General features: G+C 36.3%; 5 protein-coding genes across 17 annotated transcripts; 1 reads left to right on the forward strand and 4 right to left on the reverse strand.

Annotated features, from left to right (window-relative positions):
* Positions 1 to 94: 94 nt before the first annotated feature.
* Positions 95 to 3,135, reverse strand: LOC147562946 (plant intracellular Ras-group-related LRR protein 3-like). Its single transcript, XM_086632734.1, has 3 exons — positions 2,211 to 3,135; positions 1,088 to 1,254; positions 95 to 1,001 (listed from the first exon to the last, which is right to left on the reverse strand). The coding sequence occupies exons 1-3, from the start codon at positions 2,979 to 2,981 to the stop codon at positions 350 to 352; spliced, it is 1,590 nt and encodes a 529-aa protein (XP_086488860.1). The 5' UTR covers positions 2,982 to 3,135; the 3' UTR covers positions 95 to 349.
* Positions 3,136 to 5,228: 2,093 nt separating this feature from the next.
* LOC147562947 (RAF-like serine/threonine-protein kinase 24) lies at positions 5,229 to 7,018 on the reverse strand. 2 transcript variants are annotated; one of them, XM_086632755.1, is made up of 3 exons: positions 6,629 to 7,018; positions 6,257 to 6,541; positions 5,229 to 5,689 (listed from the first exon to the last, which is right to left on the reverse strand). In XM_086632755.1, the coding sequence occupies exons 1-3, from the start codon at positions 6,798 to 6,800 to the stop codon at positions 5,646 to 5,648; spliced, it is 501 nt and encodes a 166-aa protein (XP_086488881.1). In that variant the 5' UTR covers positions 6,801 to 7,018; the 3' UTR covers positions 5,229 to 5,645. The 2 variants fall into 2 exon arrangements, with proteins under 2 accessions (XP_086488881.1, XP_086488872.1); XM_086632746.1 differs by lacking the exon at positions 5,229 to 5,689 and having other exon boundaries at positions 5,767 to 6,541; positions 6,629 to 6,913.
* A 1,803-nt stretch (positions 7,019 to 8,821) lies between these two features.
* LOC147562948 (cyclin-like protein) lies at positions 8,822 to 16,876 on the reverse strand. Of its 11 annotated transcripts, none has more exons than XR_015223130.1 (13): positions 16,186 to 16,876; positions 15,365 to 15,413; positions 14,776 to 15,231; positions 13,244 to 13,572; positions 12,980 to 13,162; positions 12,700 to 12,897; positions 12,438 to 12,512; positions 12,295 to 12,361; positions 10,927 to 12,037; positions 10,787 to 10,843; positions 9,954 to 10,028; positions 9,661 to 9,814; positions 8,822 to 9,077 (listed from the first exon to the last, which is right to left on the reverse strand). XR_015223130.1 is itself a non-coding variant. In XM_086632785.1 (12 exons), exons 1-12 carry the CDS (start codon positions 16,606 to 16,608, stop codon positions 9,769 to 9,771), a joined length of 3,069 nt encoding a protein of 1,022 aa, XP_086488911.1. In that variant the 5' UTR covers positions 16,609 to 16,876; the 3' UTR covers positions 9,479 to 9,768. The 11 variants fall into 11 exon arrangements, 4 of the variants coding, with proteins under 4 accessions (XP_086488911.1, XP_086488895.1, XP_086488932.1 ...); XR_015223131.1 differs by having other exon boundaries at positions 8,822 to 9,236; XR_015223126.1 differs by having other exon boundaries at positions 14,776 to 15,240; positions 16,186 to 16,717.
* A 751-nt stretch (positions 16,877 to 17,627) lies between these two features.
* Positions 17,628 to 19,599, forward strand: LOC147562949 (U-box domain-containing protein 33-like). The gene is made up of 4 exons (XM_086632846.1): positions 17,628 to 18,152; positions 18,762 to 18,880; positions 19,041 to 19,162; positions 19,253 to 19,599. The coding sequence occupies exons 1-4, from the start codon at positions 17,885 to 17,887 to the stop codon at positions 19,470 to 19,472; spliced, it is 729 nt and encodes a 242-aa protein (XP_086488972.1). The 5' UTR covers positions 17,628 to 17,884; the 3' UTR covers positions 19,473 to 19,599.
* LOC147562950 (serine/threonine-protein kinase D6PKL1-like) lies at positions 19,587 to 23,281 on the reverse strand. Of its 2 annotated transcripts, none has more exons than XM_086632824.1 (4): positions 22,698 to 23,281; positions 22,161 to 22,402; positions 20,785 to 21,833; positions 19,587 to 20,573 (listed from the first exon to the last, which is right to left on the reverse strand). In XM_086632824.1, the coding sequence occupies exons 2-4, from the start codon at positions 22,161 to 22,163 to the stop codon at positions 19,712 to 19,714; spliced, it is 1,914 nt and encodes a 637-aa protein (XP_086488950.1). In that variant the 5' UTR covers positions 22,164 to 22,402; positions 22,698 to 23,281; the 3' UTR covers positions 19,587 to 19,711. The 2 variants fall into 2 exon arrangements, with proteins under 2 accessions (XP_086488950.1, XP_086488959.1); XM_086632833.1 differs by having other exon boundaries at positions 22,990 to 23,217.
* Positions 23,282 to 27,267: the final 3,986 nt, after the last annotated feature.

Genomic DNA, 27,267 nt, shown 5'->3' on the forward strand with positions numbered 1-27,267 from the left:
GAGTTACCCCCTTGGTTTGATACGAGCACAAAAAGAATGAAAGAAAAGAATTCGTCTTAGGCCAATCGAGCATAGGATTTAATCACTAGAATCGTTAAAATGAAGGCAAAGACTTTTAGCATGAAAGTTTAGGTTCCAACTGTTTACAGGTAAATGACGATAAGGAAACCGTTTAACTCTACAAAATGTATAAGAACAACAAGGAATTGAAGCAAGAAGAGTGGAACCAGTACAATGGCATGATCAAGTTTCATACCTAGGTTCGGTGCCGAAATCCCTTTACCACCTTCGATACATGACAAAGAAAGCGACATTGATACATCAAATCAGAGTCGAGAAGATGAAGGAATCATAACTGCTGGTCAAGATAATGGTCTCTTGGATCTTTTGGTCCAGAGCCCAAAATTCCTGTAACGTTCTCGGAAACAACAGAAGCCCAACTACCGAGCCACGAGGTACTTCGCGTCAGCCACCCAGTTGGAGCTTGTTCACTATTAGCTTCAAGTGTGCTCTTACGTTCTTCCTCAAGTAAGATGTCGAGCCACATCTTCCCCATGAACACTTTTATAGCTTCAACTCCTTGATTTACAACCTCGGCAGGAGGTATAGCAAGTGGGTTCTGATCCAAGTTGAGCTTTTTGAGATTGTTTAGACGACCAAATGTAACAGGAAGAGAATGGATCTGATTGTTACTGAGATTAAGCTCCTTGAGATTGGTTAGATCACCAAGTGAGTCAGGAAGAACTGTAAGATCGTTGAAGTTGCTACTCAGATCAAGGATCTCAAGATTTGTCAATCGACCAATAGCATTTGGCAGACCGTGTAACTCATTGAAGTGGGCATCTAAATGCCGCAAGGATTTCATTTCACAGATGGAAGAAGGAAGAGAACGAAGCTTATTTAGGCTAACGAATAGGTTCTGTAAATTCACCAGCTCATAACCAATGTTTGTTGGCAAATACCCTAGATTATTAAAACTTGCATCGAGCTCTACCAGTGATCTGTATCAAAACAACTACCTCACTTAGCTAATCTCTAGCAAGATCGAACTTAAAAAGTATTTTAGAAAGAGAGAAAGGGTTATCACCTGCAATGAGATATGCTATCAGGAAGGGCCTTAAGCTTGTTAGAGGACACGTTTAGTACTTTCAGGTTAAGCAGCAAACCAATGGAGTCTGGCAGCGATTCCAAAAGGTTGGATGAAAGATTAAGCTCCTCCAGAATTTGTAGTCCTGCTATTGAATCAGGAAGAACCTGCCAATAGGACACCCATGAGGCATAGTTAGAAAACAGAAGCTGCAGTCCAAGACTGTATACAGCCGAATCGCATTTATCTGTTAAACATTATAGCCATTCATATCAGTAAGCCACAGACTTTCTCCCATGCTCTCGAGTTCTGAGTTTTCAATTCGATTTTTACAACATATTTTCAGCAATTATTCAATTCGAGTTCTGAATGACATCCACTTAATACTATTCCAATTAGAACAAATGAAACTTGGAAGTCAACGACAAACCCGACCGACATCTACTTCTTTGTCTTTGAAATTGAACAATATGTAATTGAACAAGACTCAGTTGGGCACAAAACAATTATCAAACACATAAAAGCAACTTCTAATTGTAATACAATAATGCCAAGTGTCGCGCTCGGGAATGAAATGCAATTTACCAGGATTCAGATTCCATAATAGTGTTGGGTACGACGAATGCATCAGGAATCATATTCCCATCAAAACAGGATTTTCCTCTAAGAGGGGTAGTTTGCTATTCACTTTCCCTTCGAATCGTCAATCAAACAATCTACAGACAAAATCAATCTCTAGCGGACCTATTCATGACCAAACCAAACAACAATAAAGTACTACAATTACTCGAAAACGTTATGGTATTGCTATTCTCGGCAATCCTATTCCTTTCCCTGCACACTGACATGGCCTAAGTGAGATACAACAGGAGTTGGACTTTCATATTCAAGAGAAACTAATGACATTAATATGTGTTTATGGATGAGGTGCTAAGTCGCAATTTCCGTAGTAATGAATGAGTATAAGAAACTCGTTACTACTTGTTAGTTGATCATAAATTAATATATCAAGCTTTCTCTTGTTTAATGAAAACCAACCCATATCTTAATTAGCTAACTCAAACTCATAAACCAGATCAATTTGTCATAATTCAAAGTTTAGGAGTTCAGAAAGATACTAAACCTGAAGCTGGTTGCTTGAGAGATCAAGAGAAATCAATCCACCTAGTCTTCCAAATGCTTCAGGAAGAAACTTCAATTGCCTACTCGAAAGATCAACCTTTTCGAGTTCCTTCCCCGACGCTTCCTGCAAGATCTTAACAACATCTTCATTCACTTCATCTCCAACCAAAACCCTATTCTCCTCCTCCATTAACACCTTCCCAGAAGCTTCTGCCGATTGATAAATCTTAACCAATCGATCTTCAGCATCTCTCAATAACTTTTCATATGAATCATGCATTTCATCTAATTGAATCACAGCTTTATAAATACTCTTTTCCTTCTCAGCTGCTTGTCGAATTTCCCTCTCTTTTTCCAGATCTATCTCATTAGGTCTTGATTCCAAAACCATTTCTTCCAATTGCTTTGATAATGAGGATTCAATTTCAAAGATCTTCTTTTTAGCTGAATCAACTGCTTCATGATCAGGACGACCCCCTAGGGTTTTGAGAATCAATCGAGTTTGAGAAACATCAGAGATAGCTGATGTCATTGAAGCTAATACTTCTGGGTTTCTAAGATGAGGCATTTCCACCATTAATAAACCTTCTGGTTTGATTGAATTTGGGGATTCAGTTGAAGATGATGATGAAGATGACCTAGGTGGACGTTGTTGTGGTTGTTCAATGTCGATATCATCGAAATCGGAATAAGAAGGTGGTTTGTTTCCCAATTGGGGGATTTTGGACATGACGTAAGATAGAATTGGGAATTTTTTAGGGTTTGGATCCATGATAGCTCGAGATGATTGATGATCTTTAGAAAACCTAAATATGAAGACGATTGGGAATTTTATGCTGTTAATGAGAGAGGACAAAAGGAGAAGGTCGTTCGTTATTAGAGGGAAAGCTGTCTGGACTATATATAGACACACATTTTAGAGGGACGTTAGGTATTTTTAGGGACCCGTATTTTTATATGGGTTAACTCCATTTTGACCCCCTAAAGATACCCAACTAACCAAAATGACACCTAAAGATGACCAACTTCTAAAATAGCCCCTAAATCACTTTCCGGTTAGAATTAATTTCTTCTTTTTCATTACCAATTTTTCCTTTCTGACATGCTTCCAATATTTATGGTTTCAAGATCACTAATCATAAATCATATTATTCATTATCAAATTCTTATTTTCTCTCAACAATTTATTTTTTGTCTCTCTAATTAATTTTTTCATTTCCTCCGTTATCTTCAACATCTCTCATCACCTTCATCACCACCATCATCTTCAACTTTTCTTTTTATCTTCGTCATCCTCATTATCTCTAGAGGTGAACCCATTTGGTTCTCTATACTTTCTCTAAATTAGTTGGGTTTTTTTTTCCTTCTATGTACTTTCTCTCTCTACCTTCATCACCATCGTCATCAACTTCGTCTTCAACATTTATTTTTATCTCCATCATCATCATTTCTAAAGACGAACCTATTTGTTCCTTTGTACTTTCTCTCTAGATTAGTTTTTTCTGCTTCTTTGTAGTTTATCTGTCTACCTTCATCACCATCATCATCTTCTTCATTTTCAACAAGTATATTTATCTTCATGATCATAATCTCTAGAGATGAACACATTTGCTTCTCTATACTCTCTCTAGATTAGTTTTTTTTTTTGCTTCTTTGTAATTTCTTTCTCTACCTTCATCACCACCATCATCTTCATTTTCAACATTTATTGTTATCTTCATCAATATCATCTCTAGAGATAGACCCATTTTTTGCTTCTCTATATTTTCTCTCTCTAGATTAATTATTTTGTTTTTGTTTATCTGTATTTTCTCTCTAGAGATTAGGGGCTTGAAGCAACAAATCTTTACCTTTTCTTCACCCAAATATGATTTCAAGTAGTGGCGATTTACGAGACAAAATAAATTTAGAAAAAATGATTTGGAGAAAAAAATGTAAAAGGTAATGTTGAAGATGGTGACGATAAAGATAAGGTAAATAGTGAAGATGTAGTTAGAGATGTTGAAGACTTCATAATTGAAGTTTTAGAGAACAATTAATTAGAAATCAAAAAATAATTGTTAAGAGAAACAACAAAGTTTGTAATGAATTGATAAAACTTATAATTGATGATTTTGGGACAATAAATGTTGGACAAGTAATGTGAGAAGGGTAAAATTGGTAACTAAAAAGGAAAAGTTAATATCTAACGGTTAAAATGGACGGAAAAATTATTTAGGGGGCTATTTTAGAAGCTGGTCATCTTTAGAGGACCAAAATAGAATTAACCATTTTTTATATTAGGCAATAAACTTGGAAAAAATATTACTTTTAAGGATCTAAATTTTAAATGTTTACATTATGGCCCCGATCCCTCTCCTCCTGACATTACCGACCACAACCCTCTCCCCTCCTTTTGTCTGAGATCAAAAATTTATCCTATCGCTTAAGATGAGTATGTGTGAACGGATAACTGACACAAGTTCACGATGGAGTTGAAATGTTGAATAAGAGGGAGACGATAAAGAGAGAGGGATAATGTGGCGGTATTGATGGTGTGGATAATAAAGATGAAAAGATATCGACAAGATATTTCAAAAATAAAAATAAAAAGGTAGAGGTGTTGTTTGAGACCGTCACTTGGGAAAAAAAATATAACTTTTTAGGGGAGATGCCCGGATATGAATGGCTAAGCAAAACATGTGTCTCTCTTTCTTGTGTCTTCTCTCTCTACTCTACATGTGGGAATGGGTCGGACTTGAAGATTAAAAACAGTTTAACATGGTTGTACTTGTACAAATACACATTAAAGTATGGAAAATTTATAGCTGGCAAGATTTATATTGGGAAGGTCCTTCCTTAACTAGCATCTAAAATAACAAAATAAAAAATAAAGAGCTTTAGAAAATTAGTCATAAGATAAGAACCAACCCAGTAAACCTCTATTAGGATAGAGACTAATTAAAGATTTAAAATGGAGAGATTATTTAACAACTTTTGTTAGGTAAGATCAGGGTTAGGATTGTATTAGTGTCACCAATTATGATTTATGAATCTGCTTTTTATCTAGAGAAAATTTATATGGTCCACACTCCACAATAATAAAACAAAAACTTTGGGAAGAAAAGTACTTGAATCAGTTACATACATACAATCTCTATAGTATGATGACCACAAGGCACAACGACCCCCATCTACAAAAGTGCCTATAGAACTTTTAACTGATTTGCACAATTCTTCACCTAGACCCATTACTCAATTAGGTACAAACCCCCAATTTCTTCAACCCCTTGATTTTGTTCCCGGAAAATTTATGCACCCAAAATCACTCACTCATTCACTAGGTGGACTCGAAGTCTAAAATTGAGAACCCAAAATCAGTTCAAATTAGTCATTCTGAAATTTCAGTAAATTCAGATACCCATGGGTAAAGAACACTTGTTCATCAAGTCAATTACTAAATCCTTAGCATTATTTGGGCATCCCTTCCCAACCTGCGACCTAAAAAGAGAACATAATCAATAAACGGGGGCCTTTTAAAATTTCCCAATAAACAAAATGTAAATAAAAAAAAGGAATTTCAAAATGAAACACACTATATATGATTAATTCGTCCGGAATCAAAATTTTGAGTTGTTCGCATATGCATTCTTATAAGCATACTCTATTCTACTGACTACTAATCAATTACCACTTCCTTTTTTTCCTTCAGAAAAATTTACAGAACAAAAAAAAAAACAAGTTTGATCTTCTATGGTACTAGTTCTTCTCTTTAGGGTTTAATTTTCTTCCTTCAAATTGTTCTTGATATCTTAAGATATTAGAAATACTACCAGTAGTTTCCAGGTTTAACAAGGTAGTATATCTGGCTAGGTTTTCCCTGACAAACAGAGTAGCAGTAGTAATGAAGATTTCTTCCGGCGACGACATTATTCTCATAATAAACAGGAAAACGGACTGATTTTGAGATCTGATGATTATGACAACAATGATGATGAGTAGCCGTGCTACATGGAGGAGTTGAAGAAGGTGAAGATGAAGAAGATCGATCTGAGAAGGAGAATCTACCTGCTGCAGTATTATTATTATTATTGTCGACGGAGGAGGAGGAGGAGGAGGATTTAGCTGACGACGGAGGTGGAGAAACTTTTTTAGATGATTTAGGAGGAGAAAGAAACGCTCTGATCTTCAAATTAGAACATGCAATTTTACTAGCTTGATCGTATTCTTCAATTATATTAACAAGATCTTCATCAGACGTAATCGAAATTAACGCATCTAAATCTTCATTTGGTAATTGACATCTTAAACTCGTTGATGATCCACATAATTCTTCAAGTTTCAACAAAATCTCTGTTAACAAATTCAAAAAATCAAACTCTAATAAATCGAAACCGAAGAAATCATAGAATATGAAAAAAGTGAAAACGAAGAACTAACCGGAAAAAGAGAGTGATTGAGGAACGGCGAGAATTCTGGTATGTCCACCAACGTAACGTAGTTTTCTATCAGGATGACGAGGGAGAATCTTACCACCGTAACTACATAGAAATTTAACAACAACACCTGTGTTGATGGACTTTGATGAGTCTTGAGATTTTCCAATCGCCATTGTTTTTTAGGGTTTCGTGTTGTTCAAATAAAGAGGAAAGTTCAAATGAACTGAACCAGTGAAGTTTGTAGAGAGAGAGAGAAGGTTGTGGGTGTGGGACTGTGGTCTGTGGGTATAGGAGGAAGGAAGATTCTTGTTGGTGAGAGTTGGTCAATGGTGCTCCATATTTATGGAGAGAAAATGGTCCGACCGCATCATACGTCACAAGGAAATCTCCCACACGAAACTTCAAACTCGCCCGCGTGCGATAATTATATACTACTACTACAAGTCTTTATAAAAAATCATTAGTACAAGTAATTAAAGGATGGAAATAAGACAATAACATTGTTGATTAGTCTATTTCAACACTAAGAATTTACTCGTTAACGATAGTCTATGGTAGATAATGTTGACATAAAATCTAAAATTTTAGAGATTTCAAGTTCGATTTTTAAAGAAGGTGGCTTACGTGTACTATTTTATTAATGGCTATCGTAGATAATAGTCGATTTTCGGAAAAAAGAAGACAATAAGAATTGACTCAGGTCGTTAAACAACAAATTTTAAGACATGTTTGAGAACTAAGAAACTATCTAATTATAAAGTACCTCAAATCTAACTAAACTACCTTTACTTTATTTATATCTAAATTTAATGAATCTTGATTGTCTGATTGAATGGGTAACCACCACATCAAAAAATGGTGGACGAAAGTTTTTACCTTACTAAAATTATTAATTTTAGAATTTAACAAAAAAAAAATATAACTACTAGAAATAAGAAGTTTTTCGTATTAGAGTAGTCTATAGCTCAACCCACTAAATATTGGGTGTTCTTAGGGTTAGATGAGATAAGGTATTTAAGAGTATTTCTATACTATCCTTAAAACGCATGTGGAGCTATCCACATTGGTGACGCAACAAGGGTAAGTTTTGGGGCAAAAATTGGGAAGTTGATCTCTTCATAAATTGTCCTTATTATTGACTCATACCTTTCTTTTATTATACCTGTCAAAACCTTAGGACTGCTTCAAACATATAAATCGGCTTACATACACACACATGATACAACCCTTTTTAGGACCACCTCTCTGTCCTCTTGTCACCAGACCTTCTCAGTCACATTCCTCTTATTTGACCACCCATCGCCAATGCCTTACAATAACAGAAATGTTATTTGGTCCCATTTTTTAAACGGATTGATTGGTGATAGGAACAAACCAAATTTCTATATTGTGTTTCTCTTGCCATATCTTATTAGTTTCTTTAACGAGAATTTTTTTCATTTTTTTCAGAATTCGACTACGATCGACATTATTCGTTACAAGGCATTGATGTATCATGAAGATGTGATAAATACGATAACCGCATAACTAAATCAAGAATGAAAGAGGTCTAAAACTCGATAAATTATTACATTATTTAGAATTTAAATTACGTTGGATAAATCTTGATAGGAACTGCTTCCACCGAAACTCGATACCACAACCTCATGGGTTTTAGAGGGATGCCCAACTATCACACCAAAAGGTAGTAGAGTAAGAAGTTTATTCTCTTAGTCTGGAGGCAGTTTCAACAAATTTTTGGTTAGTTTAGTACTTTAGTCTGCCTCTACTGCGACAAATGGTATGTTATGTTCCTATACACAACCAACCGATTGAATCCTATACACATCCGATTGAATTTACAGAGAAACGCCAAAAGTCTAATTGATATCTAGGCAGGTAAAATTCTAACCAGTTTAGGTGAACAAGAAAAAATTTAGAGAGAAAAAAGAATCTCTCTAAATTATAAGCTCGAGATTCAGCCACACCTCTCAATAGTTGGGTCCGACTATCTCTTTTTGTTTTGTTATACATATTCTTGGTGATCTCTTTTTCTTTTCATATTGTAAGGTTGGAAAAGCATTGTGGTGGTGGGACAAGCAGATATGCTCTTTTAGATTCCACACAAACAAATTTAATTCTTTGACAAAAAAAAAAGACTCCCTTATAACGACCGATAATGACATTTGGAAAAAGAGGGGTTAGACCGGCAACAGAAAAACTATGAATAGATATTTTTCATATTAAAATATCATACGATATTTTCTTCTTTTTCTTACATGGACCACATAGGTTGAAAATAAAGCTACATTTTTTGGAAATATCTGTTTCTATTGTCAGAATCACACAATAATACAAACACAAGTTCGAATACAAACTTATAATGGAAATTGTACTATTGCTAACTAGTACCAACGTTTAATACGACACACGAGATTCGCACGAAAGCGTATATCTCCCCTCCCATGCACCTGATTAAGTTCAGCGTCAATTGAGTTGCTAAGTTTTTGTTGAAGTCTACATACATTTACTTTACAAGTACATAATCTTTAGCATTGCTAGAGAAGGGGGCTAGGTAGAGAGAGGGGGGCCTGTGCCGCGGCAACAGTTGCACCCTTTCTTCCACAGCCCTGTAGAAGGGCATACATACCCGAAGATGTCAGTCATCCTTTCAAGTAACGCGTCTGTGATAATAGAATAAACTACTACGGCTTTGTTCAATACACATTAAAATATATGAAAATGAAGTGGTGGTTAGGCATTGCCTAGGGTTTAGGGGTCAGAGAAAGAAAACTGTTCCGAGTCGGAGGACCGCATTTTTACTGAATCTGACATACAATGATGAAATAAGTGCCCAAGAATTCAAAATCCATTTCAAGCAGAAAAATCTCTTAATTTTAACTTTAACTTCACAGTTCCACGACTATGAGCGGAAACAGGTAGTACTCGTCCCTAGAACTATATCGATAGTATACTACTGATGAAGAAATGTTTCACAATTCACATTCTCTAATCACAACATTAAGAAGCCAACAACTGATAAGATTTGTATACCTCGTGGCTGCGATTCTATCTCATCCTTTGTTTTCTCCCAAAAATCTTCCATCCGCCAAAAACTGCCAAGCTCAGAAGCTGAAATGGTCTGTGGCCGCCGCCTCCTCATCATCGCCTTCTATGGGGAGGTGAATTCGACCTCGATCTCCTTCTCCTGCAATGATATAAGATCATGATTCAGTAGAGCAGATAATTTTTTTGTATTCGACACCTACTAAAATGGCGGTTTCACCTGGGAGTATTCGTGCTATGTTTGATGCTAATATTTTAAACTAGTATGTTTAGTGAAATACCTCGAGCTCTCATGAGAAGAATAGGGAGAATGTCTGCGTTGAGAATGCTTGCTATGCGGTGAACGCGAAACTTGTCTAAAATAAACATCCATCATGCTGAGTTCGTAAGTTATAAACAATAATCACAATTTTAACACAAAAGTCTAGTGTCATATGAAGTCAGCACTCTGAACTTACCTGCATTATCATTATGTTCACAACAAGGAAACAAGGTAAAGAAAAATAATTGTAACATTCTTATAATCATGATCGATCCCTTAAACAGATACAAGGACCTCAAAACCTTGAGAAGCCTACTTTTTAGTTGGGATGGTAACACGTGTCTCTCCACTAGGGAACCCAAGGTTCGAAACATGCCGTTTCACAGAAAAGGACTTCAAGCCCTAAAACTGAATTTCCAAGCAAGCCGACACTGAGATTACCTATTTTCCGTTAATTCTAGACATGGTTTGACTTCCATTGCATTAACATACTATTACTATACGAGCTAAATAGCATATTAGTGACCAACATCCTTAAATTTGCGGCAACTATGAAGTGCCACTATAAGATCAGAGCACATCACAAGATTTAATGAAACTAGAAGAATGTTTACACCTTTCGTTGCTAAGGTGGTGTAGTAAAGAAAGAACTAGTCAGCTGCCCATCAAACCTTGATTTCGATAAAATCATTTTTAACACACAAGAAATACCCAGAACCATTTTACTGCGATGATAAATTTACTAGAGCACATTTATAGCATTGAGATCTAAGTAAGAACTAATGGGTTAAATAAGGATACCAACATAAACGGGTCAAGCCAAAAATTAAATGAACTATAAAATGGAAGTACCTTCTCCTAGATCTTGTGGGTGATGGTGACAAGCTGTGTTTCCTTGAACGCGGCTTCCTGCAGTAAGAAACTGAATATGATGACTGTATTTTCAAAACGGAAAATAAGGTAAGAAAACACGTGGGACTAAATTTGTGAACCTTTTTCTTGAATCCTCAGAAGCTTCATCACTTGATTCATCAGCACGTTTGTCAATAGAGCTGTCCTTACTATTTCTACCCCTACTGCTAATTGAAGAAGAACGACGTCTCTTGTGCTTGCTTGAGTCCCTACCAGTTCTATGTCTCGATCTATCTTCCTTATCATCTTTACTACGTTCTCTTTTCCTGTTACTATCTTCTTTTGCACTGGACTTTTTTAGTTTCTCAATTTCCTTTTTGTCTTCCTTACTGTTGGATTTTTTCCTTGAATCAGAGTCCTTTGATTTTTCTCCATATTTACTCCCCCGGTCCTTTGTTCTTTCTTTTGAGTCATTCCTTTCATCTATCTTCTCCTTTTTAGCATGTCTCTGATCTTGTTTCCTAGTATCAGCGAAATCAGGATGTTTCTCGTCTGCCTTACTTTTAGTAGTTTCAACCTTTTGACCAAAATCTTTGTCGGCTGAGTTCCTCTTCCTCTCCTTTTCGTCTTTCAGGTCTGCCTTCATTCTAGATACTCTTCCTTGAGAATCATCCACTTTTGACTTCTTCACTTCAGGTTTGAAATAGGTTTTTCCTTCAAGAGCATCCTTCGACTCAACCTTGTCAAGCTGTGGTTTTCCACCATCAACATTAATCTTATCCTCTCGAATATCAAAGGTCCCCGGGGTAGAAGCTCGGACGATATCATTCCCATGCTCCACTTTGTTAATCTTGTCATTGCCACTATAATGTGAATCCCTAGTTGACCCGCTTGTTTTGTGTTCACTCTTCTTATGTGTTTGACCTTCTTCACTAGGCCCTTCAGTTTCTTCTTTTAAACTGCTACCCTCAGCTACCTCAGGTATGTTTTCTGAAAGTGTGTGCTGTTGAGCGGTATTTATCTGCCTAGTGGTCGACAAACTGGAACTTTTAGTCGTCTCGTCGTCATCGTCGTCAGAAGCATAGCTTCCCAGGCCCAAAAGATCTCCAGGAGCACCAGAACTAGATTTATCACTTAAATCATCTGCTTCATTTTCTCTGGGGTTTAAGGGAATAAGAACATTTGCGGAAGCCTTAATAGTTGGTACTGGTGGAGGAGATGCATGCTTTTGTGTGTTACTACTTTTGTCAACTGCAGAAAACACACACACATAAAATTAGGGAATCACCACCAGAATCGATAGGTGTCCAAATTGTTCATGTGGGTCAATAAAATTCCTTCTTGTTGCAAGATCGCAATACTCCAGAAAACCAAATGCTTGATTGATGGAGGAACAAGAAACATATGACCATTATTTTCAAGAAGATAGCAGAGTAAAGACTGACACGCATAAATGAATCCTTTAAGTGATTTTGTAGCAAAACAGCCTTGGTGTAATCAACACGTACCTTCAACTGTAACATCATCTTCAGCTAGAACTTTTGTAGCAATCTCGTCAAACAGCTCGTCGGTAACCTGCTTCGCCCACAAAGTTTCAGTATGGTGAACAAAATAGTGAAAAATAATAAGTGTGCGTTCCCTACTCAACAACCTTCAATAAAACTTCAGTCAAGACACGCTTAATTTCCTGGTTAATTGCAGCAGTTCGTGCTGCTTCCACATCATCCTGCATGAAAAGCAAGTAAGAGAATATATTAATTATGCATTTTCATATGAAAGTACTGCCGCATCAACTAGTAATATCTCATAAAAAAGATATTCACAAAAGCTAGGTCAGTCAGTTACCAAGAAAAGGAAATGAGGAGAATGTGGAACTTCAATTTATCTAGATCGAGAAGGGAGACTACCAATACCTCATCGTCATCCTCATCTTCAGATAATCTAGAAGAATGAATGTTTTTATTGCCCATGTGATCACCATTGGTAAATGAATTGTCGATGGCATCATCCTCAATGGGATCATTTTGATCCCCTTCTGGGTATTCTTGAGAACTTGCCATCACAACTTTCTTCTTAATTATTTCCTCTCTAAGCCAATTTGGTACTGACGCCTGAGGAATATACAAACATCAGTTAGAAACACCTACACTCTATAAATGACACCGATGACCGGAATTCGTAAAAGTATGTTACCTTTTTTGGGCGGTCGGAACTCGGATCTCCAACAAAGGCTGCTGCCGGATGAAGAGACCCTCCTGCACCTAGGCCAAATGGTCCACTGACAGTTGTCATTGGATGAAAGTTCGACCCCGGAATTTGCCCATACATAGATGCAGCATGTCCAGGGATGGTTGGACCACCAAAGGAAGGATCAAACTAGAAATAAACCAATTACAATATTCAGATCAGATCATGCCAACGGAACTCGTAAAAGCACAAAATAGAACGAACCAATACCTGTACTCCAGATGGGACTGGTGGGACTGGAGGATAGGTAATCCCTGGTACTACTGGGGGAGTAGGATCACGATGTGAGTAGTTGGTTTGCTGCTGCAGGTCTTGCTCACGGCTAAACTTTGCAGTAAACTCCAATGGCCGATCACATGCCCCCATCACAGGCTCAGCAGGCCGGCCGTTGGGTGCAAAGTGAGGGTGTTCCACGGGTGCGGGTCTACCATGGACTGAGAAGGTTGGTTGCATATAATGTCGTCCATCATGAGCCAGAGACATTGGAGTATGTGTGGGACCATGCGGCTGCACATTTTGATCCGGAGCACCCTCTCTACCTATAATTATTACACATAGTCCACAAAATGAAAATACAGTTCTCACAGGAAAATGTCAAACTTTTCAACTTTCTAGACATACTATGGCAATCTTCCGTAACGTCAATATAAGTAAATGTAAGTATCAAAATTAGAATCCTATTTTGTTAACTAGAGTACAGGTCTGTCATATAAGCAGGTGAGTGTCAAGGAAGACCAATAAAAATTTCAATTACTGATACCATATTACTATACCCAATAACAGGAATTTCACGCGAACTAGATTCAGACCCCACACAATAAAGAGGGTCATTTGATCTAGAGAATGTTCCTAAAAGTCAAATTAATTCAGTCCGTTGTGACATACTTAGTGATACTTGCACCTTGTATCTCAGGATTCAGATTAAGTGGTTGCCCAGATGGTACCAGACTACTACAGCAGGGGTAAAAGTCCTTTCTACCTAAACCAAACCCCTGAAGCCCTGACTAGAAAAAAGGAGTGAGGACACTAAACAAGTTTCAACATGTGTTTTGAGGTACAGGCATTATCTGAAGATTGTGAAGTGTACTAGCAACACGACAAATTCCAACCAGATATGAACTAAAAATGGCCCTTGACTCGTTCAGGATATCTTATGCCCAAATATATAATACAGAATATACAACACAGTGCAAGTCTCAGCTTCGAGACGAATATGCAATTGACTTTTATTTTATTTTGTGAACTGAACCAAAATCTCAATAATTGCTTGTTACCCAATTTTACTACCAAAATGGTAAAAATGGGAGCAGGAGACAAAATGGTAAAAATGGGAGCAGGAGATTCTCCAGTTCACCAATGTTACCCAACAAAAGGATCTACTGATCAACCAAAAGCAATTCCCGTCTTGACTTGGAGATTTTAGATTGATAATACGTTTCTTGGACAACGTGCAATAATCATCGGATGATTATCATCCTGCACCATTTTTAATTCCATTGGAATTGCTCAATGAATTACAAGAATATTTCATCATAGACAAACAATAAATGATAACAAATAGAAGAAAAACAAAATAGAACTACAAAGACACGAAAGGTCTCTGGCACAAATGAGTAGACTTGTCATGAGCTTGGATTGGTAAATATGATATGATTTCCTAGGAAATAATGAAACGCATAACAAGTTCCGAAGCATCACAGCTTGAGGACAAACTTCATTCGAAATGCTAAATGAAGCATTACCTGGAATAGAAGAATAACTAGAAGGTACCTCCTGCTGATAAATGGTTGGGTTTGTTGCAGTACTTCCTTGAGGAAACATAGGATTAGATTCTCCTGCTGCTGCTGGAGCTCCATCTCTAGCTGTGTAAGATATGTTACCATCTGAAACATAAGAAGAAAATCCGGAGTTGAATGTAGACTCTTGCAGATGATGTACTGGTGGCCTGTTGGGATTTGCTGAATTGACAGGGAAGTGTTGATGGCTTGTCGGAGGATATGCCGGCTGCTGCGGATCAGTATAACGAGGATCAACAGCTTGTTGATTTTGATCATGGTAGACATGGTTGTGCTCTTCTGGTCTCCCAACAGGTGCAAACTGTGGTTGTGTATGTTGACTTTCCATTGCAGATTTAGCGGCTGCCCATTCTCTCGCTTTGGCAGCCCAGTCTTCCTCATTGTTATGAAATGGAATTTTATCTGTTAACATTGATAATATGAAAATCAAACCAAAACAATGAAACAATAAAAAGGCCCGGAGGAAGCTAAACTAACAAATATGCAAGAGATTCAATTGAAAATGCAAAACGTCAAAGAAATTTCCGTTACAGACCTTGTTGTTCCCAACTTTGGTGGTGGGTTTGATTCCGATTTTCCCATGTCTACAGGCATTGATAGAAATCACAAATTAGTTGCTTCACTAACTGAACATAAAATAACATCATCTTACTTTTGTAGCTAATCACATCAAACTTTTCGAGTAGTTGATCGAATAACTTGTAGATTCATTTTACCTAGGTTTTATTAAAATGAACTCTCGAATCTCTATTGACATAATTCGTAAACTCCCACTGAATCATACTGCTTAAATGTAAGATCTAAATTCATTTTCCTTGCATATGACAAATATTCACTATAATCTGCTTTACGGGTTTTCCTTCCAACCAACAGGGAACACCATTATACTAATTAAGCATTTGAAGAATATACTAATCTATAGTAACTATGCATTGAAGTTCATCACATAATGGGAAGAGAACCCATGAACACCTCAAAACCTCATCACATAAAGCGAAGAGAAACCAAGAACGTCTCGAACAATTTTCGTAAACCCAATTCACCCATTTAGTTACATGGATTTCATCCAAACCACTTCATTCATTAGGGGTAATGCATCTTGAGCACCTTAACCAATTAGAAGCACATATAACATTTAAACTAAAACCCTAATACAGTGCATAAAAGCTACTTAACACCAATTATCACCACAACCAGTTTCTAATCTACATGATTAAAGAAAAATGTGATATAAATATAAAAGAAAACAGAAATAAGAGCATGAGATTGGAAGAAAGACCCTAGTAACACTAATAGGGCAAATAAAGAATTGCTAACACGTCTGAGAAGAAGAAAATGATGGATCGAAATTGTTACCTGATGGTTAGGCGGAGGAGGGTAAGGTTGAGGATGGTGAGAGTATGGATGAGGAGGTTGGGGCGGAGGGGGGAGGTAGGGATTATGAGGTTGTGGTGGTTGAGCAGAATAAGGGGGAACTTGATTAGGTTGAGGTGGGGGATAAGACCCATGTTGATGGTCACCCCACATCTGTTGTTGGAACGGCGGCGGAGGAGGAGGAGGAGGTGGTTGAGGAGGCTGAGCGTGGTAGTGAAACTGGCCGGAGAACCACTGACCTTGAGGCGGTGGAGGTCGTGGTGGGTGCTGCTGCGGCTGCTGGTGGTGGTGGTGGTGGTGGAGTTGTTGTTGGTGGGATGGGTGGTGAGGATCCGCCATGTCCGGTGAAGGAGGTGGTGGTGGTGGTCTCATGAACATGTGAGACTGTTGTTGAATAGCATCCATTTTATCTCTCTCTTCTCTATGTGAAAATGATTTGTGTATTTTTAGTCACACTCCCTCTCTCTTTCTTGACATGAAAAGCTGATGGGGGGTAGAAAGCATTGTCTAATACTCTTCATGTGTGATTGGGTGAGAAATATAAAATACGATAGTCCCACGTTGCTCGCGAGAGGGCGGAAGCTAGTGTTACATGTGTATGCAATAGCTAAGTGGAGAGGGCATTTAGATGGATTCGTTGAGCCTTTGCTGAGAACAAACTGTAACTGAAGACTTTTTTTTTTTTAGAACTGAAGACTATTTGATTCGCTATTCAGAAAAAGACATTCTCCTTCGTAGGAAGTTCATGAAACTTTATGTCATAAGATAAACTGATAGAAAGTTCAGATCCTTTGAAATGGTATACTTGCTACAAACGGTTGGATTTTCAAAATTTGTTTCTGACACCCAATTTCGAGATAAACTATGCGGCTTTATTTTTAATCTTCTTACTATTATTATAATGCTAATTGAAGTAAACGATCACGAAACTTTATGTCATAAGATCATAGAACATATTTTACTTGGGGTAGGGAAGAGTCAAGAATGAAAGGTAAAGTCAATGAAAGTCCTACATTAAACTTCAATGTTATGGAGGTCTAAATCTCTTGTTCTTTCAATATGTCAACTCATACATCTATAAATGTTGGAAAGTGAAAATGAGTGATCACAAATGAATATAAATATACAGACTTCCAAGTCAATAAAATACAATGGACTACTAATAAGTCTTTCATTTAACCAAGCTAAGACCACAAATACACCTTGATGGTAAGATAAAAGGAAAAAAAAAGAGTACTAATCTGGACAATCTTTCGGTCGTGACAGTGAATGTCTTTCAGTCGTTATAGTGAACTTCAGAATTCCTGAAAAATAACGAGGACTAAAAAATGGGTTGTAAAGATAACTTTTGATCAACTTTTTAGGTTCAAAATTCTTACATAACCCTGGATCATAATAGCAATTCGGCATTTGATATAGCCTATAGGGTCATCATGTAAAATATACACTTTTTAAGGCTATCAAACATTGACAAAAGAGATTCTCTTTTATTTTTCCTTTTCTCCTTTTGGCTTTGATAGCAACGACCTCTTCTTTTATAAAAAAAACAGCCAAAACCAAGGACCCCCCCACACTTCTTGTTATCTTCATCTTTCTTTCTTTCTCTCCTTGTGTTCTTACTCTTTTCTTCTTCTTCTTCTTCATCATCACTTCTTATTCACAAATTTACTGAGTTCTTGAAATGGAAGAATCGAATTCTGGGTCTTCTTCCATCCGATCATATTATAACGGGAACATGATATCGCCGGAAATAGTAGAGATAAGCGAAGAAAGTAGGAGTTGTATTAATAGTAACAGAGATGAAGATGGAATCGTTAATGATGTTTATGTAGCTGTTGGAAAAGATGATTTGGATGTTCTGAAATGGGCTATTGATCATCTTGTTCTTCCTGGAGCTTCAGTTTTCCTCATTCATGTCTTCCCTCCAATTACTTTTATCCCAACACCAGGTAAAGATCAAGAAACATAATCCTGTGTTTTCAAGTTTTGCTAAAAGAATTACTTGGAAATATATGAGGTATCTTCGATACGATCATCAAGAATGATAATAAGTCAACTATGATCCTCAATAGTTTATATTCTTTATCTTAGTCTTCTGTCCTAATTATAAGGTCACTCTCATTTCAAAACGGCTTAGGAGAACCGGGTTCCTGAAGTTTTAGAACTTAGTGAATCTAAACGCTGACGGAAGGATTAGAGTCACTTCAAACTGCCCTCCATCCAGGCCTTGAAGATCCATTATCGACCTGCTCGAACAGGCAAGGACAGAGAAACAAGCTAACTTAGTGTCCAATGCCACAAACAAGTCTATCTTTCGATCATCTAATTTCGACAAAGCCAATTGTCGTGTATGTGTGCTATTGATATTTAATTTACTATATCTGCCAATTTTTCTTGGTCCAACAGAAGCATCTAAGAGAGTTTGTCAAACAGTGGGGTTCCATTAAACTATTATTTGAGCTAGTTATTTCTAACCGAAGACGAAATAAAAGAAGTTAAATTTGACTTATAGCTCAATAACAAGTATTAATTAAAGAATTTGGTGGGTTGGTGAACAGTTGGGAGAATGTCAAGAAATCAAATCAGCCAAGAACAAGTCAAGGCTTACATCAGAGAAGAGAATACTAAGAGAACATATCTACTGCAAAAGTATATTCGTTTGTGCAACGACTCAAAGGTTTGTTTGTTTACTCGATAAATTCCAATTATGGAACCGTTTAGTCTTCATTCTGGTTCTGTATATCTAGTACAAGAAACGGAACCAGTTTGGTTACATGGGTTTGGTTCAAATTTCGTTCTCCCATATTTCACTCTGTACTACACTATTTGTGATTCAGGTTCCTGTCGAGACTATGCTTATAGAGAGTGATACATGTTCAAAAGCAATCGTCGAACTAGTTTCAGTCCTAAACATCAAAATACTAGTTATGGGAACTAAACGATCACCTTCTTCATCTAGGTTACTTTCTTATTTATTTCATCATTAAACATCTAGTACCGATACAATATCAAAACTAAGAAGCTAACAGTATGATGGATTAAACTGCAGGGGATCGAAGAAAGGAACAGAGAAAAGCAAATATGTTCAGAAAAATGCAGCAGAGTTTTGTGACGTTACCATTGTTTCAGATGGGAAAAAAGTTGTAGAAGAACAAGAAGCAAGACCAGAACCAACTTCTCCAGCATCGAAGGGGCAACAACCTGAAAGAACCCGAAATAGAGAAAAGAACTTCTTCGATTGTGGATGTTTTTCTGGCAAATTCAAATGAGATTAGATAAGATGTTACTCAAATTTTTGTGCATGAAGACATCTTGTTATCTTACTCCGAATGCAGGAACCTTTGTAAAAATGTATTACATAATGCATAAAAGAAAATATAAGCTTTCCCGGAAAAATCTGAATAAATTAGATTGATGAAGTTAATGAAATAAAAAATCAACCTAAATTTCTGGGCCTTTACAGATAGAATAGATACCCATTCCCACCAGAATGAAATCAAAACAAACATTAGAAAAAATCGATCTCTAAATAACTACCCGAAGGCATTACATCAACCGTTTGTCCATTCTCAGTTTTCGGTGTTTTCGACATCTCTGTCTGCAGTGATTCTGTCATAAATGGTTTTGGAATATCTGGTGGATTGGTGCAGCGAATAAGTGCCCAATTCACGTTCTGAAAGAATGGATGTTGTTTGATTTCTGTAGCTCCACGCTTATATGCTAGTCGATTTTGGGGCTCTTTTACAAGCAAACTTCTGATTAAATCCCTGGCAGCAAAGCTCACAGAAGGTGACTCTGGGAATCTTAAAGGTTGTCCAACAACATTGAATAGAGTAGCACGATTTCCTGATCCCTTAAATGGAGTCTTACCGAACAAAAGTTCATAGAGGAAAATCCCAAATGTCCACCAATCCACAGCACTTCCATGGCCTTCACCTCTAATAATTTCAGGAGCCAAGTACTCGTGTGTACCAACAAATGACATTGATCGAGCACTTGTAGGTTCAGCCATGAGCTCTGGAAGAGGGTTTTCCTGACTGGAAGGTTCACTCTTTTGCTTGGTTTTCTTTTCTTTTCTTGATTTGCTTGACAAGAAGCGTGGTTTGAAACACGAAGGTTGAATGCAAGATGTCTGAATTACACAACTAGGCTCGATGCAGTACCCGGAATTCTTCTTTGACGAGTGTATCTCTGAGTTTGAGGATTTTACCAGAGTTGGTGAAACAGTACACCTTAGAGAGAGGTCGAAATCTGAAAGCATTATATGGCCATCATCTCTAACTAAAATGTTTTCTGGTTTAAGGTCTCTGTAGATGATCCCAAGCATGTGCAGGTACTCCAAAGCAAGGAGGACCTCTGCTACATAAAACCTGCAGCATAGAACAATAAAAGCTAAGGAACTAAAGTAACGGAAAGTACATGCACATTCTACCTATAACACATGCATTCATCACAATTTATACAAGTAGATTTGTCAAATGATTAGCTAAATGCAAATTGAGGCTGGACTTTGAGAAACGCGATTGTCTGTTCATCTGTAAAAAGTCATTGTCACTAAATATAAGGGATGGAAAATAATACCTTGCTGCATTTTCAGAAAAATACTTCCCGGGTTGTTTCTGCCGAAGTGCATGCAGGTCTCCCCCAGGGCAGAATTCCATTACCAAGCAAGAGAACTTCTCAGTCTCGAAGTGAGAATATAACGTGGGCAGAAATGGATGGTCTAGAGACTGTAATATTTCTCTCTCTGTCTGAGCCCTCAGCAGTTTCTTACGACTTTCCAGAGCCGCTTTATCCATAACCTTCATTGCAAAATAGCTTCTAGTCTGACTCAACTCTGATAAATAAACACTACCTATATCTCCACACCCTAATCTTCTCAAAAGCCTGAAGTGGTTGAATCCAAGTGACCCATCCCGAGCCCGAATAGCTTGAATAGCAGCCCATCTTGTATCATTTCCCTTGTGGGGTTTACTTACCGCATCACAAAAACTAGTTGAGCTGCTTTCATCACTAATATTGCTGCCAGTGCTGCCTCTGCTGATGCTGGTCTTCCCACTCTCCACAAAGTTGGCAGAGTTGCTAACTTTGGCACTTCCACTAAACTTCTTATCAAAACTGTCTGTAGCTTCTGTAGATTGGGTCCCACTGTCAAAACTATTAGGATAACTTTGTTCATGGCTAATGGATGACTGAGGTACTAATTGCTTGTTCATATGCCCAGACCTTTCTTCCGCAGGAACTAAAACAAACTCTACCGGCTTAGGCAAGCAGTTTGAACTACAAGTTTCTAGATCATCAGTGAGATCTTTACTGCGAGTTTCATTTGATTCTTTAAGTGACAAACCTGACAAGGAATCAACTGAAGTTGCTTCGTCTAAATGTAGCTCTTGCTTGCCAGGATCATTAGTTGATCCCACTACAATCAGTTCCGGGTCAGTTGATTGAGATAAATTCTTCAATGAAAGAAAACGTTCTTCCTTTTGCAAATGGTTCTCAACCATATCTTGGGACTGCTTCAAACGAAAAGCAGCATCCATTTGACAGCCACTAGTTTCTAGTCCAGCATCTGGAGCAATTGCATAAGGAGAGGAGATGCCATCACTTAAGCCAAGTTTTGACGATTCAAGCTGCAGATGAAAGGGAGCAAAGAACACCCACCAGGAAAGAAGTATTAGAACAAACATCAGAATGACAAACCAAACCCAAACATAAACACAAACCCAAATCCAAATCAGAAGATTTCAATCTATTCACATCATTCGGACTGAATTCTGCTTTTCGAGTATATGCGTTATGAAACTATTTCTACGATTATTAATACTTTTATGACTTAAAGTCTGACTAGCATGAGCATCCTAAACTACTGCTACTAAAATTTGTTCTCTATTAAACATACAATCAATATAACACTCATGGATATATGTAAATAGTTGATTCACAAATATAAATCATACCATGTTTGTCCCTTTCTCCAAAATGGATGTAAATGTAAAAATTTCCCCCAAATTCTGATTTTTGGTAGTTGCTGATAAATGGAACTCCACCACCAACTACAGCAAATGCAACTTACTATCAACACCAAACAAGCCCTAATTGATCAATTATTCAGACAACTTGAGAGCTCGTTCCATCAAGCACAGATCACCTCAGTTAAAATCAAAGCAGTACTTTGATCAGGATAATTGAAACCCATTATCTGTATGATAAAAAAACATCACAAAAAGAAAACATTTAGAGACGTTATTTCAAATTATATAGCATCCAATTCAAAAATCATAACACGTTATATGAAGAAAGCGAAGTTTAAGGGGAAAGTTTAAAACTTTCGGTATGAAAAAATGAAGCTTTATAAGTAAGAAAATAAGATTCCTTTTTCAGTAAGTAAGATAAGAACTACAGAATTCAGAGAAGAAAAAAAAGGAAATTTGTCAGTTTAATTCCATGTTTAAGCAGTATAGAGAAATTTGAACTAAAGAGGAAAAATGATTCACCTTTGAAATCAAAATCTTTACTTTTATTGAAGAAAAGCAATCAAACTCTTGTTTGAAGTTGAATCAAGAGAGAGAGAGAGAGAGGGTGTGTATGTAGTTAAAAATAGGGTTTGAGATCGGATCGAAGGGGGGTGGGGGGAAGAGAGATGGTTGGAGGCGGGGGTGAACTGAGAGATTCCCACCGAAAAAGAAAAAAGAATTCCGTTGGGTTCGTCGTTTTTTGAGTTTTGGAAGTATATACTACTGTATATTAATTAGAGAAACAAAGGAAATGGAGAAAAAAAGACTTCACTTGACATAGCAATTTGTCTTCTTCACTTCATATATTGCCTTGCCTTGTTGGAATCAATGTGGATATTCTCCCCTCTCTCTCTCTCTCTCTAGGTTTCCATATATTTCTCCCTCTCTCTCTCTCTAGGTTTCCCTATTCTTCTCTCTATGTAGGTTTCTATATCCATATCACCCCTACTACTATGTACTCCATGGAAGAAAAATGACTGGGACACAAACCAAAACGATTATTCAACAAAACATACCGAGACACCTATCCAACATAGCATCACGGTTTGTATTAAAAAGACAATGTGTCAGAATTGAATTCAGAGAGTCGGAAATTCATTAGGTCCGATTTGGAGATATGTATCGAACATAACATCACAACTTGTATTAGAAAGATAATGTGTAGGAACATGATTTAGAGAGTTTTAAATTCATCAGAATGTATACTCCGACGAAGATATGTATCGAACATAATATCACGACTTGTATTACGAAGATAAAATTAACAGACACTGAATGACTTTGATCTTTACCATATTGATTATCAATGTGTGTGTTTCAAATTTAGGACACATATTATACAAATTTTTTATTTTGTTGAAAGACATATTATACAATCTGACACGAGAGGATTCTTTTTATCAAGAGAAGGTAATGGGACTTTTGAAAAAGGTTTCCACGTAATGCCTTTATGTGGTGTAAATTTGGGAGAGGTTGAATTTGTTCTTATTTTTAAATTATTTGATGATTAATGATTCTTAAGACAAGTTTTCTCAATTTCTACATTTGTGATCCCTTCACAAAGAGAGCCATATTTCAATAAGAATAAGATGTTTTTTTTTCTTATGGAATAATATTTTCCCTTTAATAACCGAAATAGATATAGGAAGAACCCAAAAACAATGATACTCCATAATACTTATCCCAAGACCAAAATTTGTGAACTCAATGGCAATTTTAAAGTTAAATGAGAACTTCTATGAGAGTGAGAAGAATAGACATGCGATTATGGTTCTCTCTTGAGCTCCATCTCTCTCGGCAGTGAGTCGTGTTCATCTTCTTCTTCTTATTTATCAGTATTTGGTACCAAAAAGGATCTGTCCCCTCAACTCTCAAGGGAGAAAAATTGAATATTAGTGTGGGATGTTCCCTCTTTTCCAAAGTTGGGCTGGGAAACCCAATAAAAGGTTTTTTTTTATGTTTGAAGGTCGTCGGTCGGAAAATTGGCCGACCGACGACTTTTGCCGGTGAATATGATGAGGTGGCGAGAGGATGAGGTGGCAGAGAGAGGTGATGAGATGAAGTGGCGATAAATTAACTTCATCATAATTGAAATCGGAGTTTAACAATTAACTCCGATTTCAATTATGATGAAGTTAATTTATCGAATGATCGGGTCGAAAGAATGACAAAAAAAGATTTTAAGTTGAAACATTGTTATAAAATTTTGAAAGACCATCCCAAATGAATTTTTGAGCTTATAGCCCAAAAAACGGACCCTATAGGACTTTTAGTCCTCTCTAATCCAATAAAGGGTTTGAAAACCAAAATAATATCCTAAATGGATATCTAGCCAATTTGGGTCCATCTAGAGAGAAAACACAAATTCCTAGAATAACTATAAAATATTAATACCTAAACTAACCTTCACACGTTTAAGCTCAAATTCACCAAATATCTTTTCCATTTTTATCTCCTTGCTTCTCTCTCCAATCACGTTTCTAAACAAAGAAATCGTGATCTTCATTAGCTTTCTGTAACCGAAACCTTCTTTCTGGTTTTGTCTCTCTCTTTTCATCTTAACCAAAACCTTCTGTTTTTTTTTTCTCTCTCTCTACATCTTAATCGAATGAAAATCCTCCATTAAATCAGAAACCTTGTTTCATATTCTTTTGAGTTGCTGAAATCATCTTCATCATTGTTAATCAGGTAAAACACAAATCAATTTATAAGTTTTCTGATTCTGTTTTAGTTTATTATAGTTGATTCTCTCTCTCTACATCTTAATCGACTGAAAATCTTCCATTAAAACAGAAAAATTGTTTCATATTCATTGGAGCTTCTGAAAATCATCTTCTTAATTGTTGATCAGGTAAACAAAATTCTTCTTTACTGATTCTGTTTCAAATCGAGTATGTTATTATGATCTTTCTCTCTCTTAAAGTTTCCTTAATGTTTTTGATATTGATGAGATAATCCTTCATTACTGATTCCTACAAATCGAGTATACTTATTGTTGCAATCAATCATCATATCAGATAACTTTAGATTTGTAGTTTAAGCCTAATGATATTCACACTTTTTCTTCAGATCTGGTTTTCAATCTGTACGGATTTATGAAACGTGCGTTTTTCGTACGGTTCCTCATAACAGAATTAACATTACATGTACTTTACCATAAATTATCATAATTTACAGTAAATTATGCAAACATCTTCCGTACGAGGTTTTTCAAAATGAGAACATGATATATGTATTTTCTAACAAATTATATATACTTTATCAGGAATATCATAAATATTATATTATTGTCCATAAATTATGCATAATTTATAGAACATTACGTATACTTTAATCTCAAAACAGTACTCGTTTCATTATTAAAACAACTTCGCTTTATATATGCAAATCTAGTGTACTTTGAAATAAATTATATATAATTTACATAAATGTTCATGTGATTTATTGTAAATAATATATTTTTCTATAAAAGTAATATGTATTAATCTCTCTCCATTTGTTATCACAGATGGAGTTTCAGGTAGAATCATCAAATCAAAATAAGCAAATCAAACTGAAATCAGAAGGTTGGGATAAGATATTTACAGATGGAGTTTGAGGCAATATGGAATCAACACAGGGCATGATTTCAAATTCTTAAAAAATAATTCGAAACGTGTTACTGATGTGCGTCTTGTTGAAGATAGCAATGGAGAGTGCATGGATGGGCACCATTGAAATGCGAATCTATGTTCATAATTGATTTTATTTCTTCGGTTACCGTGTATCTACTATGTACTTCTGGTTCTATTTTTGACAATCTAATTAATAAAATTTTATTATTTTTGATAAATGTCTCATTATGTTTCGTAAAGTTTGCATAATTTATTCTAAATTATACATAAAACTGTATATACAGTTAGACAAGTGTTTTCTTTTGTTTTCCCTTTCTTGGTGGTTGAGCTTGCTCCGACCTGTAATGTAAGTTATATTATAGAATACAACTTTACCACATCAAAATATAAATGTTGCATAAAGCATAACCACTTAGATACAATATATATAACATTATACATAAATTATGCATACTTTATTATAAATTACAAAAAGTAAGATTTTCAAATAAAACCCTAAACCCCAAAAATTACATTACATGTTTAATAAAGTATGCGTACTTTGTTACTGAAATTTGTCTAAATCTCAAACAAAAGTAAGAAAATTAGGTTTTTACAGATTACAAACCATTACCAAAATCAAAATTTTCGAATCAAACCATAATATTTATTGTGAGAAATCATTACCAAAACGATGAAATACATTGTTTTGTGATCTGTTCAAATTCGATTGTTTAGGGTTTCGGTTTTGAAAAGATTTGAATTTGGATTTTGATTCCGAAACGGTTGAGAAGAGAGAGAAAGGATTGATTGATATGAACAGATTCAATAAAGATGGAGAGAAAGGATAGTATTTCATCGTTTTGATTCAAATTCGATGTGCGTACGATTGTTTAGGGTTTCGGTTTTGAAAAGATTTGAATATAGATTTTGATTATGAAACGGTTGAGAAGAGAGAGAGAAAGGATTGATTCGTTGCTTGTTTTAAATCCCATAAATCACGCTGGAGCAAGATGGAAAATACGTTTTAACCCCCGACTTCATTAACATCCGCGTGTTTTGAACGAGGGACATGGACGGTATGTATTTTGTAAAGTATGGATAGTTTCGTCCATTAAGAAAAAGGACTAAATATCCATGTTTTGAGAAGAGTGGATCATAAATCTTTTTAGAAGATTATTTTGGACCTTACACCCATGGACCCATCCCAAATGGTCATCAAACTTATTCCAATCTTCGTCAAACAAAAGAAAACCTTCTTTGGACCAAGACGAAGGATCTCCCTCTACAATCCAACAAAGACCACTTGGAAGAAAAGCAAGCAAGGAGGCTAGAGATAAATCCAAAAATAGTGAAAGTTCTACAGCGATTGAGTTTTGGAGAAAGAGAAATGCGAACCAGGAGACTAGAGATAAAACTTCTCAATGACGTCATAAATGCGCAAAAAGAAAGTCTAA

Source organism: Eschscholzia californica, unplaced genomic scaffold, assembly GCF_041429995.1.
Source record: "Eschscholzia californica isolate CP2 unplaced genomic scaffold, dmEscCali1.0.p SCAF_1, whole genome shotgun sequence".
Lineage (NCBI taxonomy): Eukaryota > Viridiplantae > Streptophyta > Magnoliopsida > Ranunculales > Papaveraceae > Eschscholzia > Eschscholzia californica.